The sequence below is a fragment of the Mastigoproctus giganteus genome, chromosome 7, assembly GCF_048544385.1.
Source record: "Mastigoproctus giganteus isolate SK-2022 chromosome 7, ASM4854438v1, whole genome shotgun sequence".
NCBI lineage: Eukaryota > Metazoa > Arthropoda > Arachnida > Uropygi > Thelyphonidae > Mastigoproctus > Mastigoproctus giganteus.
This window is the reverse complement of record NC_143581.1, coordinates 50,971,605-50,991,950: the sequence shown is the minus strand read 5'-3', so window position 1 is coordinate 50,991,950 and position 20,346 is coordinate 50,971,605. Positions and strand designations below refer to the sequence as shown.

At 38.2% G+C, this 20,346-nt stretch overlaps 1 protein-coding gene across 1 annotated transcript in view; it reads left to right on the top strand.

The window, feature by feature from the left end:
• sl (small wing phospholipase C gamma 1) overlaps positions 1–20,346 on the top strand; it is a 602,812-nt gene that overhangs the window by 348,351 nt on the left and 234,115 nt on the right. Inside the window, exon 16 of the mRNA XM_090377657.1 lies at positions 13,672–13,872. Coding sequence (XP_090233783.1) covers positions 13,672–13,872 — 201 coding nt within the window. The remainder of the gene's footprint in view (positions 1–13,671; positions 13,873–20,346) is intronic.

Below are 20,346 nucleotides of genomic sequence, written 5' to 3'. Positions count from 1 at the left end.
TTGTTTCATTATAGTGGTATTTTTTATTTTAACCTGCTCTGAGAAAATATCCAGAGAGTTCATGAGGATAGAATAAAATACTTCTAGTTTGCCATAGTATACAACACGAGGAATTTTAACTGTCACAGTTGTAGGCCAGGACTGTGGCTCAGGTTGCCAGATATGCAAAATTTCACTTCATTGATGATAATGAGTGGATTATTGTTTCTTCTGCTTCCAATCAAATGTCAGATTCCAGCTGATTGGTGGCCAGAGAAGTTAATGAATATAATCTATAGCACACCTGAATTTCCTTCTGAGATAATACAGTAGATTTTCGAAATAACAGTATCTTTGAGGATTCAAGGTGCCATTATTTAAATTTTTCCATTATCTAGAAAGTTTTATTTTTAATGAATTTAATGCAGAAATAATAAGGCCAAATAAGAAATAGAGATTAAGAATGCAATTTTATTAATTGCACATAAAAAAACATAAACATGTTGGTGATCCAATGTTATGTACACTTCCATTCTATTTTCTTTGTTATATCAAGTTTAGGCTGTGCTGGTAGCACAGTGGTATCGTCATTGTCCTCTGCACACCGAATGGAAAAGGTCCGGATTCAAATCCCGTCGATGATACAGTGAACTTTTATAGGCTTTTTTCACTCTGTGGCTAAGTTAGTGGGTCTCAGGTGTAGATAGCAAGGTTTCCCCCCAGAAATTGGGGTGTTTTTTTTTTTTTTTCAGCAAAACAGGCAAATCGAGCAGAGAACATACACAATTTACAGACACAACATGCATTGGTATATGGGCGCCTCTGTAGCCAGGTGGGCAGGAGCAGCAGTGCATAGCACCACGCTTCTTGATCAGACCGGGGTTTGAACCCGTGAGTCACCAAATACGGCGGATGCGGAAAGGTCAGGGAATGACCACCGCATATCCCTGGAGCAATATGGCCTTAGTTGCTAATGCTCCTAAAAACCAAATAACAACAACAAAGTTGGTATATGAATTAACATTCTGAGTGACCCTAATGTAATAGTTTGGATTATATCAAGTTTGTCACTAGGCTTTAATGTTGTTCTTCTTTGTTTCTCTGTATGAGGTTTAGTAACTTTAGGAGCCATAGTGAGGAGTTTTTAATTTAAAATTAATGTAAAACAGCAGTATAATCCGTGATATCAGTGCAGAATTCATTTTGAAAATGGCAAACATAAACAAATGCAGTGGTCGCATGACTTGCCATTTTCTTTTTTCACCATTGTGAGACATTTGCACTGTATGTGTACGTCCAGTCTCAATGTGCCATTATTTCAACAGTCTACTGTATTAGATCAGCTTAGTGATGCATGAAATTTCTTGCCTATATCTCTTGTACTGATACTGGATTCTCCAATTCAGCATAAAATGTCATGCTGGATTTACCCTCCTGCAGTTCTGTAGAAATTGAGCAGATTTGGTGATTTAAACGGTAGAGACTAAGTGAATACAGACATGAGAGCAAGCAAGCAAGCTTGGTCTTCTCCATGCTTGATTTGTAATGTATTCAGTGGAACTGGTTCCCGTGAGATCCAGCTGGTTAGAATGGGTACAAGCAAGTCAGTAGCCTGCCTGAACAGACTCTCTAACAAATTCCTTAACTTAACTCACTGGGAGGAAAAGTTAGAACTGAAATCCATCAGAGCCATATGCTATGGTGGTTTTTTTTTTTTTTTTAGTGCCTTCTCAGTATTTTGTTAATCCCTTCTAGGGGAGCTAACAAAAATTCTAACTTCCATGAGGAAGAGCTTGATCATCCTGACTTGAGCCCCCTCAACTTGGTCCTGTACATGGAGAGAGAGAGAGAGAGAGAGAGAGAGAGAGAGAGAGAGAGAGAGAGAGAGAGAGAGAGAGAGAGAACCTCCCACTGATGTTGTTGGTCCTCCAGATTAGCATCAACTGGAATCCAATGCCTACAGTCTAGGTTCCAGGTCCTGGTGGTCAAGAAGGCCCAGCTTCAACACATTGCCCCCTCCCCCTTCTTTGACAAGATTTGTTAAGGTCCTGGGATGGCTCACACTGGGATCAGTTGGCTAGTACACCTGCGAGAGTCAACGCCATTCTGCTATTCTCATGATCTGAGAAACAGGATTGAGATTGGTGGAGTTGTGGGTATGGTGTATGGGTAATCATGGTGTCCCACTCCTGAGCACATTTATTACTTGCCAAATAGTGGGAGTCTTATTTGGACTCCATGGTTGGTGGGAAGCCCGGGCACTGAACCAAAACTAATATAAATCTTGATAATTTTAACTTTTCTTCTGGAGACCCCAATACCAGCCTCCATGAGAAACTAACAACACAGATATGGACACCACTTCATCAAAGAGGCACAGAACGGAAGACGTATCAGGTCCTACACCTAGATACCTAATAATCCGCTCCACTGGAGAGAAACCTATTTGGAAAATGCCTCCTTTCTTTATTCAGAAAGGGTTGGAAGGCTCTCCTAAATCTCTAAAATGGCTGCATTCCGGTGATATCCTCATCAAAATCATGTGCAAAAAGCACTCAGAACAGCTCCTTTGAGTTATCTCTATTGGGGAACTACCACAAGACACTACACTATTCCCAAGGCATGATTTCTTAATGGGATACTTCTGGAAGAGTCCAAAGAAATCTGTTCAGAACTAAAATCACAAGGAGTGACAACTGCAAAGCAAATATTTTGTACTTAAGAATAGGAATCTACTTCCGACTAGAAACCTCATCCTTACTTTTAATATGCCGTCTCTTAATGAGATTAAAGCTGGCTATCTGAACTGCACAATACGTGCATATTTACAAATCCATTAAGATACTTCAAGTGCCAGAAATATGAACATTCACAACTGGTCTAGCAGGGTACCCTTGCCTGTGCTCAATGTGATGCAAAAGACAATGAAATTACATCATGTAAAGCTGAAAAACCAACCCTACATTAATTGCCAATGAGATCACCCTGCATACACTTGAGCATGCCAGAGTTCAGTTCTCTGGAAAGCTTAAAGGAATCTTTGTCGCTTAGCCATATCATAGGCGAAAAATCAAATCTCACAATTCTTCTCCTTCCTAAAACAAACAGTATTATATAACTGCTTCTACATCAACCAACACAGACAGTACGAATCACTTTCATAGGTGCAATATGGTCTAAGTAGCATTGCACTTAAAACCCCATCAACAACAACCAGAGGTGGAAGGAAGAAAAAGAAATACAACTTTTAAAGCAAAGCTAAACATCTCATACCAAGAGGTTAGAAAAGCAGTGAAACTAGTAAATAGCAATAATGCAACGTATACTGAGAAGGTTACCAAAAAATGTTCTATTGGGACTCGAACTGAAATGAATACCACTGAAAGAGTCATTTACACCCATCTCCCACTATTTACCGAATTCAGAAAACTGTCAGCTGCCACTCCACTATCGATAACTCCTTGTGTCCCAGCACTACAAAACTCAAGAAGTGATATCTCTTTAGACTCTCATCAACCGGTGAAATACCACCACTTTGCTTATTGGAGGCTTGAAGCGGTGGAACCCATGTTTAGTCTCTAGAGCTAAGTTCCGGTCAACCCTTCCCTATCTCTTCCATCATGCAGTATGATTGATGACTTTTGAAGTTATGATGAACGTCGTGGTGAGATCCAATATTCCTTACATTTCGAGGGTACAGCTCTAAAACGGTGTTCGCAGGCCGGCCACTAGTTAGTATACCGGACCAAACCTATTGGTAACTCTCTAGGAGGCTTCTGGATCAGCTAGTGTATAATCTTGCTACCTCTACTCTGCCAGATAGTGACTGGAGGGAGTCCGAGTAGTGTGTATGCGGGGAGCATTGTCAAGGCCATGTTATGGAAGGATCTGGGTATATTCTTACCACATGTATGCCATATCCAAAAATTTCATTACTTCATACAGCATGTCCCACCCACTTTTTCTTACTATTGAATACACAATGAATTGTCAAACTAATAGAGCAAGTTTATCTGCGAAAAAATCTAAACCTCCCAAGGACTTCCTAATTCATTTCACAAATATACGTGGTCTCAATTCTAATCTCAATGATGTCCATTTCCACTTGCAGTCTGCCAAACCCCATGTACTTTTTCTGACAGAATCTTAGTTATCGGTTGATTCAACTACTGCTCATCTCAGATGCCCAAATTATTTGCTGTATGATTCCTTTCGCCTCAAAGGTGGTACTTCTGCATATGTCCGTTCTGATATTCCCTGTCAGAGACTGGGCAATTTGGAATCTCCTCTCTTTGATCTTCTCTGGCTTAAAATCTCTCTACCTCATTGTGTCAAATTCATCTGTTGTCTCTACCGTTCTCCCAACTCCACTAATCACTTGAAGCTCTTTGACTTCCTCTCTTTGCAATTTGACTTTCTCCAGTCCAACTTTCCTAATAGTGAGGTAATTTCCCTTGGTGATTTTAATGTTCACAACTCCAGCTGGCTTCCGTTATCTAGTCACACCGACCCAGCAGGTCGAGATGCTGAGGCTTTTGCAATTACTAATGACCTAGCACAGATTGTTCATTTACCTACAAGAATACCGGACAATCCTAATCATACAGCCAATACGCTTGATCTTTTTCTCACAAACAACCCTTCTAAGTACACGGCCAAAGTGAGAGGTCCTTTAGGCACTTCAGATCACAACTTGGTGATTGTCTCTTCTCCAATGGAACCTTTATCTCATGGCTATTCCCAACCTCGTGTTGTTTGGCATTACAAGAATGCAAAATGGGATGACCTGTGAGACTTTCTTCTTTTCCTTGGTCGGATTACTGTTTCAAAACTTCTGATGTCAACGTTTGCTCAGATCGTGTGAGTGAAATTATTCTTGCAGAATGGAATTCTTTATCCCACACGCCACTTTAAAATCTCGTCCTTTATCTAAACCTTGGTTTTCCAATAAATGTGCTAAGGCTGTCCAAGAGAAGAACATTGCATATTGTAATTGGCTTGTTTCTAATTCTTCAGTTTCATTTTCTGCAACAATTGTAAAGCAGTTATTAATCAGTCCAAACTAGAGTTTCAACAGGCTAAGAGTAGAAAACTTGCTTCTTGCCCTAATGGTAGCCGAGCATTCTGGTCTCTTGCCAAAGCTATTGGCCACAACTTTTGCCCATCTCTGCTCCCACCTCTATCCAAACCAAATGGTTCTGTTGTCACTTCAGCCAAGGATAAAGCTGATCTGCTAGCATCCCATTTTTCTTCCAGCTCATGTATTAATGAACTTTGTAAAACACCTCCTACCATTCCCAACACGCTCCATTCAATGCCTCCTGTGGTCTTTCGTCAAAAGGATATTAGAAGGATTTTGATGAATCTTGATGCTAAGAAAGCTCCAGGTCCCGATGGTATTTCTCCACTTGTTCTCAAAACCTGTGCTCCTGAACTTACTCCTATTCTTTGCCACCTTTTTTCACTTTCTTATTCCAAAGGTGTTTTTCCTTCTGCTTGGAAATTTGCTCATATCGAGCCAGTTCCTAAAAAGGGTGACAAATCCCTCCCATCCAATTATCGTCCCATTGCAATTACTTCTACTCTTTCTAAAGTAATGGAGAAATCAATTAACCGCCAACTCTTAAACCACCTAGAATCCTTCCGTCTGATCAACGATCGCCAGTATGGATTCTGTCAGTGTCGATCCACTGGTGATATTCTGGCTTATGTTACCCATTTATGGACTAATTCAATGGAAAGGTTCAGTGAAACACAAGTAGTTGCTCTTGATATCTAAAAGGCTTTCGATCGTGTTTGGCATAAAGGTCTTCTAAACAAGCTTCCATCTTATGGTTTGCGAACTGTTTTTAGTAATTGGTTATCCAGTTTTCTCTCTGATCGCTCACTGAGGGTGATGATAGATGGCTCTCTGTCTTCTAACTTCTCCACTAATGCCGGTGTCCCCCAAGGTTCAGTTGTTTCCCCCACTCTTTTCCTCTTGTATATCAATGACATTCTTCCATTGACTGGAAATCCTATCCATAGTTTTGCCGATGATAGCACATTGCATTCAACTTTCCATTTTGAGAGACCTTGTCCTGCTCAATCAACTTCAACTTCTCGAAAATCTGCTACCAATTCCTTAAATGCCGATCTTCAGGTAATTCTCCAGTGGGGCATAGACAAAAAGGATTCTCCTGCTCCTATGCTTATGTTTAGTGACACTCCGATTTCTAGGCAAAATGATATATCTCTTTTGGGGATTACCCTGACTTCTAATCTCTCTTGGCACAAGCACATTACAAATATTGCTTCCTCTGCATCTAAAAAACTTGGTTTTCTCTTTTGCTCTCAGCGTTTCTTTTCTTCCAAACAGCTGCTCACTCTGTATAAATCGCGAATCCGCCTTGCCATGGAATATTGTTCCCACATCTGGGGTGGTGCCCCCAAAATCTCTCTCAGGCTTCTTGATTCCATTCAGAAGAGGGCAGTTAGGTTAATTAATGATTCATCTCTAACAGAGTTTCTCCTCTCGCTTTCTCATAGATGCGCTGTTTCTGCTGCATGCCTCTTCTACAGATACTTCCATGGGCACTGTTCTTCTGTATTGGCTTCTATAATTCCCGCTCTCTCTTTCAAAACAGTCCGAACACGTGCCGCCACCAGCCAACATCCATTTACTGTCCAACTTCAAACCCACAGAACCAACTTTTCATCTTCCTCATTTATTCATTCAACTGCTGTTTTCTGGAACAACCTTCCTTCGTACGTATTTCCTGAAAATTACAATCTACAGAAGTTCAAGTCCAATGTCAACAAATATCTTCTTTCGTCTTCTGAACCTCGAACCCAAGCACGGTACTAAGTACTATAAGCACTAAGTTCTAATACCTCTCGTGTTTGGGGTTCACATAAAAAAAAAAAAAAAAAGAGTTAGCACTGAAAACCAAACCACGAACTGCAATACATGAAAAAAAAAAAAAAAAAAAAATGGATGTTGAAATGGATTCATCAAGTAAAAGCAATGGCTAAATTCCTACAGTGGAATTGTGTGCATTCCAGAGAAAGATGGACAACTTCAAGGTACTCCTGCAAAAGCCTGCTTTTGCAGGAGTACCTTGCTTTTGCTTATAGGAAACTTACAAAATGATGCTCTTACCAAGAAAGGTTTCAGTTCTGAAAACTGCAGCATCTGGAGACTAGGCAGCTGTGAAGTTTTCTTTCTTTCTTTTTTTTTTTTTTTTTTTTTTTTTTTTTATGAAAACCCCAGAGTGGAGAGACCCAGTTAGAGATGAGTCATTATTTAACCTAACCTGCCCTCTCTTGAATGGAATTTAGAAGCCTGAGAGTGGTTTTGGAAGGCTCCGCACCAGATGCGATAACAATATTCTATGGTAGGGTGGATTTGTGATTTGTACAGAGTGAACAGAGCTGTTTAGAAGAAAAGTAATGCCAAGAGCGAAAGAGAAAACCCAGTTTTTTCTCTTTCGCTCAGAGGAAGCAATATTTGTAATGAGTTATGCTAGGAGAGATTAGAAGTCACGGTAATCCCCAAGAGAGATATATGATCTTGCATAGAAATCGGAGCGTGATTTAAGATAAGCATAGAAGCTGGAGAATCCTTTTTTTGCGAGGTATAAGACAGGACTGAGTTTTTGAAAGATTGAAATCAGCTAAGTTATCTTTTCCCCCCACTGGAGAATTACCTGGAGATCAGCATTTAAGGAATTGGTAGTGGATATTCAAGAAGTTGAAGCTGTTTGAGCAGCGCTAGTTTCCTCAAACTGGAAGGTGGAATGCAATGTGCTATCATCAGCAAAACTATTGATAGGATCTTCAGTCAATGGAAGATGGTCATTAATATACAACAAGAAAAGAGAAAGAACTGAACCTTGGGGAACACCAGCATTAGTGGAGAAGTTAGAAGACAGAGAACCATCTACCATCACCCACAGTGAGCCATCATAGAGAAAACTAGATACACAATTACAAAAAAAAAAAAAAAATTTGGAAAACCATAAAATGGAAGCTTATTTAGAAGTCCTTTATGCCAAACGTGATCGAAAGCCTTTAAAATGTCAAGTTCAACTGCTTAAGTTTCACCAAACCTTTCCATTGAGTTCAACCATAGATTGGTAATAGCCAGAATGTCGCCACTGGGCAAAAACTGACAGAATCCATACCAGCAATCAGATGGAAGGTTTCTAGATAGTTTTAATTGTTGGCAGCTAATTAATTTATCCATTACTTTAGAAGGAGTAGAAGTAACTGCAATTGGACGATAATAGGATGGGAGGGATTTGTCACCCTTTTTAGGAACTGGGCTGGATATGAGCAAATTTCCAAGCAGAAGGAAAAACACCTTTGGAATAAAGTGAAAAAAGGTAACACAGAACAGGAGTGAGTTCAGGAGCACAGGTTTTGGGAAAAAGAGAAGTACCATTAGGACCTGGAGTTTTTTAGCATCAAGATTTGTCAAAATCCTTCTGACGTACTTTTGACAGAAGACCACAGGCATTAAATGTAGTGACCTGGGAATGGTGGGAGGTGGTTTGCCAAGATCATTAATATGTGAGTTGGTAGAAAAACAGGATGCTAGCAGATCACCTTTATCCTTAGCTGAAGTGGCAATAGAACCATCAGGTTTTGACAAAGATGGCCATAAGTTCCGACCAATATCTTTGGCAAGAGACCAGAATGCTTGGCTACCATTTGGACAAGAAGCTAGTTTTCTGCTCTTAGCTTATTCGAAATCTAGTTTGGACTGATTAATTATTGCTTTACACTTGTTACAAGCTTTGGTGTAGGCAGAAAATGAAACAAGATTTGGAAACAGTTCAATTAAGATATGCAAAATTCTTCTCATGAATATCCTTAGCACATTTATTGGAAAACTAAGGTTTAGATAACAAACAAGATTTTAGGGTGGGGTGTGGAATAAAGGATTTCATTTCTACAAAAATAATTTCACTGACACGATCTGAGCAAACGTTGACATCAGAAGTTTTGAAACAGTAATCCAACCATAGAAAAGAAGAAAAGAAACCTGCAAGGTTTCTTTTCTTTTCCATTTTGCATTCTTTTAATGCCAAACATCACGAGGTTGGGAATGACCATGAGAGAAAGAGTTCTTTTGGAGAAGAGACCATCACCAAGTTGTAATCTGAGGTGCCTAGAGGACCACTCACCTTGACTGAGTATTTAGAAGGGTTGTTTGTGAGAAAAAATCAAGTGTGTTTGCTGTGTGGTTAGGATTGTCTGGTATTCTGATATGTAAATTAACAATCTGTGCAAGGTCATTAATAATTGCAAAAACCTCAGGTTCTCGGCCAGCTGGGTTGCTCTGACTAGAAAACGGAAGCAAGCTGGAGTTGTAAACATTAAAATCACCAAGGAAAATTACCCCACTGTTAAGGAAAGTTGGACTGGAGAAATTCAAGTTTCAAAGAGAGGAAGTCAAATAGTTCCAAGTGATTAGTGGAGTTGGGAGAATGATAGAGGCAACAGATGAATTTGACAGAATGTTGTAGGAAGATTAAGCCAAAGAAGATCAAAAAGAGGAGATTCCACATTACTAAGTCTCTAACAGTGAATATCAAAGCAGACATATGCAAGTCCCTCTTTTGAAGGGAAAGGAATCATACAGCGAATAATTTGGACAGCTGAGATGATCAGTGGTTGAATCTATCAATAACCAAGATTCTGTCAGAAAAAGTACATGGGGTTTGGCATACTGTAAGTGGAAATGGACATCATTGAGATTAGAAATGAGACCACGAACATTTGTGAAATGAACAAGGAAGTGTTTGGGAGGTTTAGATCTCTTCACAGATAAGTTTGCTTTATTAGTTTGGCAATTCGTGGTGTATTCAGTAGAAAGAAAAAGTGTGGTGGTACATGCTGTATGAAGTAATGAAATTCTTGGATATGGCATACATATGGTAAGAATATACCCAACTCCTTGACATAACATGGCCTCGAAAAAAGCCCTCCCCCATACACACCACCCGGACTCCCTCCAGTCACTATCTGACAGAGTACAAGCAGCAGGATTATACACTAGCTAATCTGGAAGCCTCCTAGAAAATTACCAATAGGTTTGGTCGGTGTAATAACTAGGAGCCGGCCTGCAAACACAATTTTAGAGCTGTACCCTTGAAACGTAAGGAAAATTGGATCTTGCCATGATGTTCATCATAACCTCAAAAGACATCAATCATATTGCATGATGGAAGAGATGTGGACAAATTTATCGCAGCTTTGCTCTGGAGACTATACATGGGTTCCACCATTTCAAGCTTCCAATAATCAGTGGTGGAATTGCACCAGTTGATGAGAATCATTTATCACCTAGTATTGTCTGGTAACCCAGAGTAGTGGCATTCCTCTGTGAGGTGTGGGCACCACACCTGGACCCCTGCTTATGTTGGTTTGCACCTGGGTGGTCACCCACAGTGTGTTAGGTGCCGTATTTCTGGACTTGCACATAGGGTTATACCCAGGGCTACTAACAGCGAAGATGCAAGCAGAGGATTTGGCTGCCACAGACTGACCGGACTTTACCAAAATTAGGTTCCAGTTGACCTGAATATTGGTTCCATCAGAAGTTTAGACTCCCAGGTAGCAAGCACAGCTTGGCATATCTGAGAGAATGCCTGCAACACCCTCAAGGACCAACTTGGAGGTAATCTGTTTGAGGTGTGTATGGCTTTGAATCAATTCACCAAGCATGAATGCTGATGGCATTCTTCTATTGCTCGGGTGCACACGAGGAGGCGTATATTTAAATTGAGGAAGGATGATTGCAGGTGGTTTATTGTTGGAACAACCTTCCATCTGTTGTGGGAGTTTGAATAAATTCAAGGAAGAACTAAACTTGACTATTGGTGGGGATGGATTGGTGGTGTGAGAAGCATTTTTAAAATTTTTTTTTTTTTTTATTGCTGATGCTCTATAAGCTTTCTTTCTTGCATTATTTACTGCTAATAATACTACAGTAAAGTGTTATCCTTATAACACTTTTTACTGATGTTGGTTGGAAGGAAATTTAAATGATAAATGAATGCAGATGTTAATCCCATACCAGGGGCAGTGCCACCATAACCTCACTTAGGCTTCTAGGTTCCATTCAAAAAAGGGTAGTTAGGTTAATTAATGAACCATCTCCTATGAAGTCTCTTCACTCTCTGTCTCATAGAAGTTCTTCTGTGTCTGCTGCATGCCTTTTCTTCTTAGATACCTTGATGGGCACTGTTCTTCCGATTTGGCTTCTATAATTCCCCCTATCTCTTCCCACCCAGTTCAAACACATGCCACAACCAGTCAGCATCCCTTTATCATCCATCTACAATCACCCAAAACCAACTTTTCTTCTTTCTCATTTATTCTTCAACTTACGTTGAAGAATAAATGATCAGTGCCAAACAAGCCATCCTAAAGGAGCACTGATCATTAACCACTCTCTCCCCCAATCTTTAAATCATCTGCTGATTTTGACATTAAACCTCCATCTGTTTATTGATGTCATTTTTGAAAATCAGAGCTACCAGAATTCATTTTTGGAGGACTTCACTTCTAATGCTAGATCAATCTGAAGAGTAACCATTAATCAATCACAACCCAATGCCTACAGCCCTACAGCTCCATGCAATCCATCCTAGAATCTTACTTGTAATTCCAACATATTCCAGGTTATATATCCTTTCATGGGGAACTGAGTTAAATGCTTTGCTAAAATTCAAATAAAGAATGTCAAAATTATTTCTTCATCCAGCTCATGAGTAACTATGTGAAAATAGCTAAGTTAGTTAAACATGATTTTCCTTTAACAAAACCATGTGAGGCCTTCAGAATTCCAGTTGTATCCAAATGTTCCTGTATTCTCTCCATTATCATTGCTACCATAGTTCTCCTTTCCACCAAAGTTATACTGACCTGTCTGTAGTTCTTCACCTTGCTTTTAGAACCACCTTAGTCTATTGATGATACTTTGGCAGTTCTCCTATCCAGAGGAATCTTACCTGAAACCAATAATGCCCTCATAACTAACAATGTTTCAGTGCACCGTCTTGGTGCCTCCTTCAAAATTATTGGATGTCATCGACCACAGGTGTCTAACTTGTCTTTAGACATGAAAGGTTTTCTAATAAAAAATCATCTGAATTCAGTATCACTAGTTTCATTGTGTTCAGCCTCATTCACACAGCCACTCCTCACTATGAAGGGTTTCCCCATTAAAGGTCAGGGCAATGTACTTGTTCAGTTCATTGGCAATATCAGCTGGATTATCTAAGACTTTTCCTCTCCCATGAGTGACATGTTTCTGATATTTTTGTAATGTCAGTAGTTGATATCTTCTACCAGTACTTCAAATTAATGAAATTTGTGTACTATACTCCTAGCCTTTAGTGCATAAACTAGTGAATGTGTGTGTCTGTTTGAGGTGCCTCCGTAGCTAGGTGGGAAGGAGCAGCAGTATGTAGCACACGCTTCTTGATTAGACCGGCATTGGAACCCGTCACCACCAAATACAGAGGATGCGGAAAGGTCAGGGAATGACCACCGCATATCCCGGAGCAATATGGCCTTAGTTGCTAATGCTCCTAAAAACCAAATAACATAACATAACGTGTCTGTTTGAGATTTAGTAACTTCGACAAAGCTTGTGTGATTTCTGGTCCCATGTGGTCCCCAGTGATCCTTTTAATCTTGCACCTGCTTCTTAGGTTACTGCATATTTCAGTGGAAACAATCAATAATCATTTTCACCAATGCTTATGGCTGTCTTTAAACTATATGTGTGTGCGTCTGAACTAGCAGTTTTCCAAAGCACTTAATTTTGCAGATATTCTCGCACCACTCCTTTTATTTTATTTTTTTATGAAAACCCCAAACACGAAAGGTATCAAAACCTATAGTACTTAGTACTGTGCATGGGTTGAAGGAGAAGTATGGGGGGGATGCTTTTTATTTATTCGAGTGTATCACGTCTCTATAAAAATAATCTTGTTTTGTTAACAAACTTCTATCCCACTAGTCTTGCACAAACTCTTGAGCACTGAATTGATTGATAAACTCCCTTGTCATGGCTTGGCAAAATTCCAAACATTTCCAGATTCAGTCCCAACTCTCTGCTTTTCTCAAATGGCCTATGCTGTTATTAGTAACAACATGCACCTACCAATTCCCTCTGGTCATTGTGATCCAGCTGTGCAGCCATATGTATGAGGGTAGGTTGTAGTGTTGAGTTGGGTGGCTTGAAGAAAAGGGTCAGTGACCCTTTTCTTCAAGGGCTTCATATATTTGTCTATTTAGCAGCTTCATTTGTCTATTTATTCAGCTTCATATATTTGTCAATTCATCCATTTGCTTTAATGGATGAATTGATGCAAATAATGAGAAATATTTTACATTTGCTATAGTGGCAACTTTACTTTGATGCTTTGTCAGGATGCTGTGTAATCTTTCAGCAGTGACTGAATTATATATTGGTGGCACTGTACAGTAGTTGATTTCAAAAATCCTGCTAGAGTTAAATTTCAATGTTCTTTATTTATGAGGTTCGCCTGTAATTATTTAACATCTGTATTTCCTGCTAAAAGGATTTAGATATTTTTTGTTGAAAAAATTGCTGACTTTAAAATTTATTCAATGCTTTAATGTTATATTCTCAATTAATAATTCACAAATTACTGAATTCTATTTTAATAGGCGCCAAGGAAAAGTTAATCATTGCCGTATCAAGTCAAAACAAGAGCGTGGCCAGACAAAATATTATCTTATTGATACTGTTGCATTTGATACACTTTATAGTTTAATTACACATTATCAATCCCATCCTTTACGTAGTCAAGAGTTTTATATGTGTCTCAATGAACCAGTACCTCAGCCAAATAAGCATGAGGGAAAAGAGTAAGTGTTTTGACAACAATAATAATAATTTTGATAAAATGCAAAATTATCTTTAATATTAGCATTTAATAATAATTTACAGTGTATATGATAACCTAATATATTAGGTTATCATATACACTGTAAATTATTATAATTTTAAGTATATAATAATAATTGTTATATGAAATTTATTATATACCCATTGAAAGCCCAGGATGCACGATAAAATGCTCATTGCAACCCAGATATTTTTGAATAAATTACATGCAGTATGTAGCACACGAGTATTTTAGCTTAAGCAGTTTAGACAAGTTCTGATTTGTAATGCACCACCCATCATGATATTCTGACTGGTGCATGTCATTTGAATTCCTAGAAGTGCATAATAGCAAATCATCTTTCAACTGAGCAGCTCTGACCTGAGTTTTATTGTACTAATGTTTTCATATTTTATGATATTACAATACCAAATATATGGTGAACTGTTACAACTCTTAATGTTAATGCACTGAAACCCAGTTAAAAGTAGATATTCCATTTAATTAAACATATTTATTTATTTGATTAACAGGAGGATGCAAAGTTTTGAAACCATCATTACATTTATTGTGTATTAAATTGTTTGAAGAATAGCTTTTGATCCTTGAGGTTGTCACTGACATTCTCTCAGATATTCCAGACAAGCTGTACTTGCTACCTGGGAGTCTAAAACGCTGATGGAACTGATATTTGGGTGCCACTCAAGTTAAGTGGACCCAATTTCGGCGAAGTCCGGACGGTCTGGGACAGCCAAATCCTTTGCTTGCACCTTCACGATGGTGGGACTGTTAATAATCCTGGGTATAACCTCCATGCACAAGTACATGGTGGGTGGCCATCCCTCTCTGTTATAAGGCAGTACTAGGTGGTAGATGACTCTCATCAACTGGTGCAATACCACCACTTTGCTTATTGGAGGCTTGAAGTGGTGGAACCCATGTTTAGTCTCTAGAGCTAAGTTCCGGTCAACCCTTCCCTATCTCTTCCATCATGCAGTATGATTGATGACTTTTGAAGTTATGATGAACGTCGTGGTGAGATCCAATATTCCTTACATTTCGAGGGTACAGCTCTAAAACGGTGTTCGCAGGCTGGCCGCTAGTTAGTACACCAGACCGAACCTATTGGTAACTCTCTAGGAGGCTTCTGGATCAGCTAGTGTCTAACCTTGCTACCTCTACTCTGCCAGATAGTGACTGAAGGGACTCCGAGTAGTGTGTATGCGGGGAGCATTGTCGGGGCCACGTTATGTCAAGGATCTGGGTATATTCTTATATAGGCCATATCCAAAAATTTCATAACTTCATACAGCATGTCCCACCCACTTTTTCTTACTATTGAATACACCATTAATTGTCAAATTAATAGAGCAAGCTTATCTGCGAAAAGATCTAAACCTCCCAAGGACTTCCTAATTCATTTCACAAATATACGTGGTCTCAATTCTAATCTCAATGATGTCCATTTCCACTTGCAGTCTGCCAAACCCCATGTACTTTTTCTGACAGAATCTCAGTTATCGGTTGATTCAACTACTGCTCATCTCAGATGTCCAAATTATTTGCTGTATGATTCCTTTCGCCTCAAAGGTGGTACTTGTGCATATGTCCGTTCTGATATTCCCTGTCAGAGACTTGGCAATTTGGAATCTCCTCTCTTTGATCTTCTCTGGCTTAAAATCTCTCTACCTCATTGTGTCAAATTCATCTGTTGTCTCTACCGTTCTCCCAACTCCACTAATCACTTGAAGCTTTTTGACTTCCTCTCTTTGCAACTTGACTTTCTCCAGTCAAACTTTCCTAATAGTGAGGTAATTTTCCTTGGTGATTTTAATGTTCACAACTCCAGCTGGCTTCCGTTTTCTAGTCACACCGACCCAGCAGGTCGAGATGCTGAGGCTTTCGCAATTACTAATGACCTAGCACAGATTGTTCATTTACCTACAGGAATACCGGACAATCCTAATCATACAGCCAATACGCTTGATCTTTTTCTCACAAACAACCCTTCTAAGTACACGGTCTAAGTGAGAGGTCCTTTAGGCACTTCAGATCACAACTTGGTAATTCTCTTCTCCAATGGAACCTTTATCTCATGGTTATTCCCAATCTTGTGTTGTTTGGCATTACAAGAATGCAAAATGGGATGACCTGCGAGACTTCTTTTCTTCTTTTCCTTGGTCGGATTACTGTTTCAAAACTTCTGATGTCAACGTTTGCTCAGATCGTGTGAGTGAAATTATTCTTGCAGGAATGGAATCCTTTATCCCACACTCCACTTTAAAATCTTGTCCTTTATCTAAACCTTGGTTTTCCAATAAATGTGCTAAGGCTATTGGCTTATTTCTAATTCTCTAGTTTCATTTTCTGCCTACACCAAAGCTCGCAACAATTGTAAAGCAGTTATTAATCAGTCCAAACAAGAGTTTGAACAGGCTAAGAGTAGAAAACATGCTTCTTGCCCTAATGGTAGCTGAGCATTCTGGTCTCCTGCCAAAGCTATTGGCCACAACTTCTGCCCATCTCTGCTCCCACTTCTGTCCAAACCAGATGGCTCTGTTGTCACTTCAGCCAAGGATAAAGCTGACCTGCTAGCAACCCATTTTTCTTCCAACTCATGTATTAATGATCTTGGTAAAACACCTCCTACCATTCTCAGCATGCTCCATTCAATGCCTCCTGTGGTCTTCCATCAAAAAGATGTCAGAAGGATTTTGACAAATCTTGATGATAAGAAAGCTCCAGGTCCCGATGGTATTTCTCCACTTGTTCTCAAAACCTGTGCTCCTGAACTTACTCCTGTTCTTTGCTGCCTTTTTTCACTTTCTTATTCTAAAGGTGTTTTTCCTTCTGCTTGGAAATTTGGTCATATTCAGACAGTTCCTAAAAAAGGGTGACAAATCCCTCCCAACCAATTATCGTCCCATTGCAATTACTTCTACTCTTTCTAAAGTAATGGAGAAATCGATTAACCGCCAACTCTTAAACTACATAGAAATCTTCTGTCTGACCAACGATCGCCAGTATGGATTCTGTCAGTGTCGATCCACTGGTGATATTCTGGTTTATGATACTCATTTATGGACAAATTCAATGGAAAAGTTCGGTGAAACACAAGCTGTTGCTCTTGACATCTCAAAGGCTTTCGATTATGTTTGGCAGAAAGGTCTTCTAAACAAGCTTCCATCTTATGGTTTTCCAACTGTTTTTTGTAATTGGTTATCCAGTTTTCTCTCTGATCGCTCACTGAGGGTGATGGTAGATGGCTCTCTTTCTTCTAACTTCGGTGGTACTACAATATTAAACAAGAAAATTGTGATTGTACATATTCTATTGATTGTAGAGTGCAATTAGGTTAAAATTAAATTGTAAATTTCGCTACATAAAATAATTTGTAAAAATGTGCTGTTTCAATGGTTAAGCAGGTTTTGCAAGAGAATTATGGTATGCAATAGCAGTTATTTCACTTTTATAGTTTGGCTGCTCTTGAAAAAAATTAACATACAAGTTCTAATCCTTGATGGGCATCTTTCACTGAAACTTCTTGTTCAACCACAGTAGAATCCTCATCTTCATCACTACAAATTTCAGAAGATTTCATTACATCTGCAATGAGTTCCTCATTTGTGCATATCCTGAAACATTCAATGTTTGCTTCCACTTCTGTGTAAACTTTTTAGCTTACATTTTCCTGTAAGTTTAGCTGATGATGTACATACAAAACTTCACTCATTGCATCATTCAAGTGGGTAAATCCAGCATGTTTTAAGCAGTTGGCAATCACTTTTTCATCAACTTCATTCCATGCTGAAACACATAAATACACTACCTGTAGGATGTCGTTTTTACTTTCAAGACACAATTTTGTCTAATAGCATTCTTCGGTAATTTTTCGTAAAACCTTGATCAAGTGGCTGAAGAACTGATATCATATTTGGTGGTGGGTGCTCAATAGTGATTGCATGTAAGTTGTTTACTTGACAATGAGGGTTGTAGTTATCTAAAAAGAACGAAATGTTTCTATTCTTCTCACTCATCCTGCAGTCCAAGTCTTTAATCCATTCCTTGTAGATTTCTGATGTCATCCATGCCTTTTGGTTTGCTTGATACACAGTCGGTAATGTCTTCAAACTTTTAAATCATCGAGGCTTCTGGGCTTTCCCAATGATTAAAACAGGTAGCTTCTCTGCACTAGACGTGTTTGTGGCTAGGAGAACAGTAATCCGTTTTTTGGTCTTTTTTCTGCCTCTGTGTTTCTTGCCTTTAAATGTAAGTGGTTTTATCCAGTAGTAAATTAAAAAAGAGTGGTTTCATCAGCATTGAAGATGTGTGGTTGCATATCAGCAAAACATTTTTTAAACAATTTTCCTTCTATTCCTTTGTAGAATCAATGCCCACAACTGCACTTTCTCCACACACTTTTTTTAAAGACAAGTGTCTTAAATTTTCGGAACCATCTATCTGAACTTTTAAATTCTTCAATGTCCATTTAATGCACAAATGATTCAGTTCTAGCTTTTAAAAGATTACCATCCACAGGAATGTTTTTTTGCATACATCATCATTAGTCATTCCAGTAGTACCTTTTCAAGATCTGGATACTTTGCCTTTTGTGCTCAAATCGTAGCCGGTGCAGCAGATTTCTCTAAACTTTCAATCTTTTTTCTGATCTTTCAGAATAGTGGACAGTGAACAGAACACTCTTAGGAGTGTTTGCCGATGTCAGTCTTAGAATACACTGCATTAACTGTAGCTTGCAAAATGCTAATTTTATCTGTGGTTGGCAAAGCTATCCGCTTTCTTTTAGCCATACAATAAACGTACACTATAACTAATGAAATGAACTTCTAGTCCAACGTTTCCCAAACTTTGTTTAGTTGTGGAACATTTTTCATCTGACAATATATTTATGTAACACTTGTATATTTATTGTACACTTATGAAATACAAGTTTGGTGGGAGCCAAAGAACTGTTTGCTAATATTTTATTACATACGATGCACTGTGCATCAGGAGCATCTTTATTTCCAACACATGTAAAGCCAAAATTCAAATAACTGTCATCATACTTTTGTTTTGTTTTGTTTTTTTATTAGTTGGTTCCTGTTTTTTCACTTTGGATTTTTGGGGAAGAAAGGGCTGCGATTGTTCATCCTCACTTTGAAATGTGACAATATTGTGTTCTTTTTGATCAACCACAGTTGCAATACTAGAAGTACTTGTTCCTAATTTTAAAGTTCCTTTTATCAACCACAAATCCATTTTAATTTATTTTAATAGTAATATTTCGAAATACTGATAATTATCAAAAAAAATTTATACAAAGGAGTTTAATTATCATATTAGTTCGCTTCCCCCTCTCCTTCAACTCACGTACTCCAAGCTAGATTGCATATGAATGGCATATTAGATCACTACCACATTGCTACATTTTCACAATGTCATTACCTCTACGCACTCTTCTCTATGCAAAAGCCCACCAAAATAAAGTGTTCTGCAGTCTATTTGATTATTAGTCTATGCCAGTATATTATTAACTGGAAAAAAAAAAAAAAAAAAAATGTTAAAAATTATAATAATACAAAAGTGGTGTACACTACAAATATGCAAAATTTATTTATTTTATTTTAATGTTTTGATTATTAATTACGATTTTTCACGGAACGCTAGTGTTCCGTGAAACAATTTAGGAAACGCTGTTCTAGTCGATGTTCATTTTATTACGGCACTGTGGGAAAAAGAGTGTAAGAAATCATTTGTTACCATTTCAAGCATTCTGTAATTTTTAAATGTCAATATAAAAGTAAAAATTCAGATTAAGAGGTAGAAATTTATGGTGATTATACTGAATTAGATAGTATGAATCAGAGCTGTAATACTCAATATGTTCTACGTTGATAATAATATTAGTAAAACTCCTTATTATTTTACTAAGGTGATTATACTGAATGTAAAATAGCATTAGGTGAATAAGAAATTGGCCGGGTCCAACCACATAGGACGGTATAGTGTGTTGGGACATTAAAAAGGTTTCAACTGTATTTCTAATGTGTACAGATCTTCAACTGTATTTTATAGCTACCCGCTCTCCCTATTTACAAGGGAAATCCATCTCTTCAATTTGATTCAACTCTTTCTCCACTTCACTGTCATACCAGTATTGGGAATATAGAGTTTTGCAAAAACACCATTTTCTTTGTCTTTTTATTTTTTAGAAAAATGGTAAAACTGCATTAAAACTGAAAATTAAAAAAAAAATTTCTGAAAATTTTCTTAAATTTGTTAAAGAATGCAGCTATGATAAATGTCTAAGAATAGTTTGTCATAATTGTTCAATTAGCCATATATATATATATATATATATATATATATAATTTTATGTATAAAATATTGTAAGTAGACTGCAAGAAGGTGATTTTATTGAATTAAATCTAATGAATGTACGGTATACACT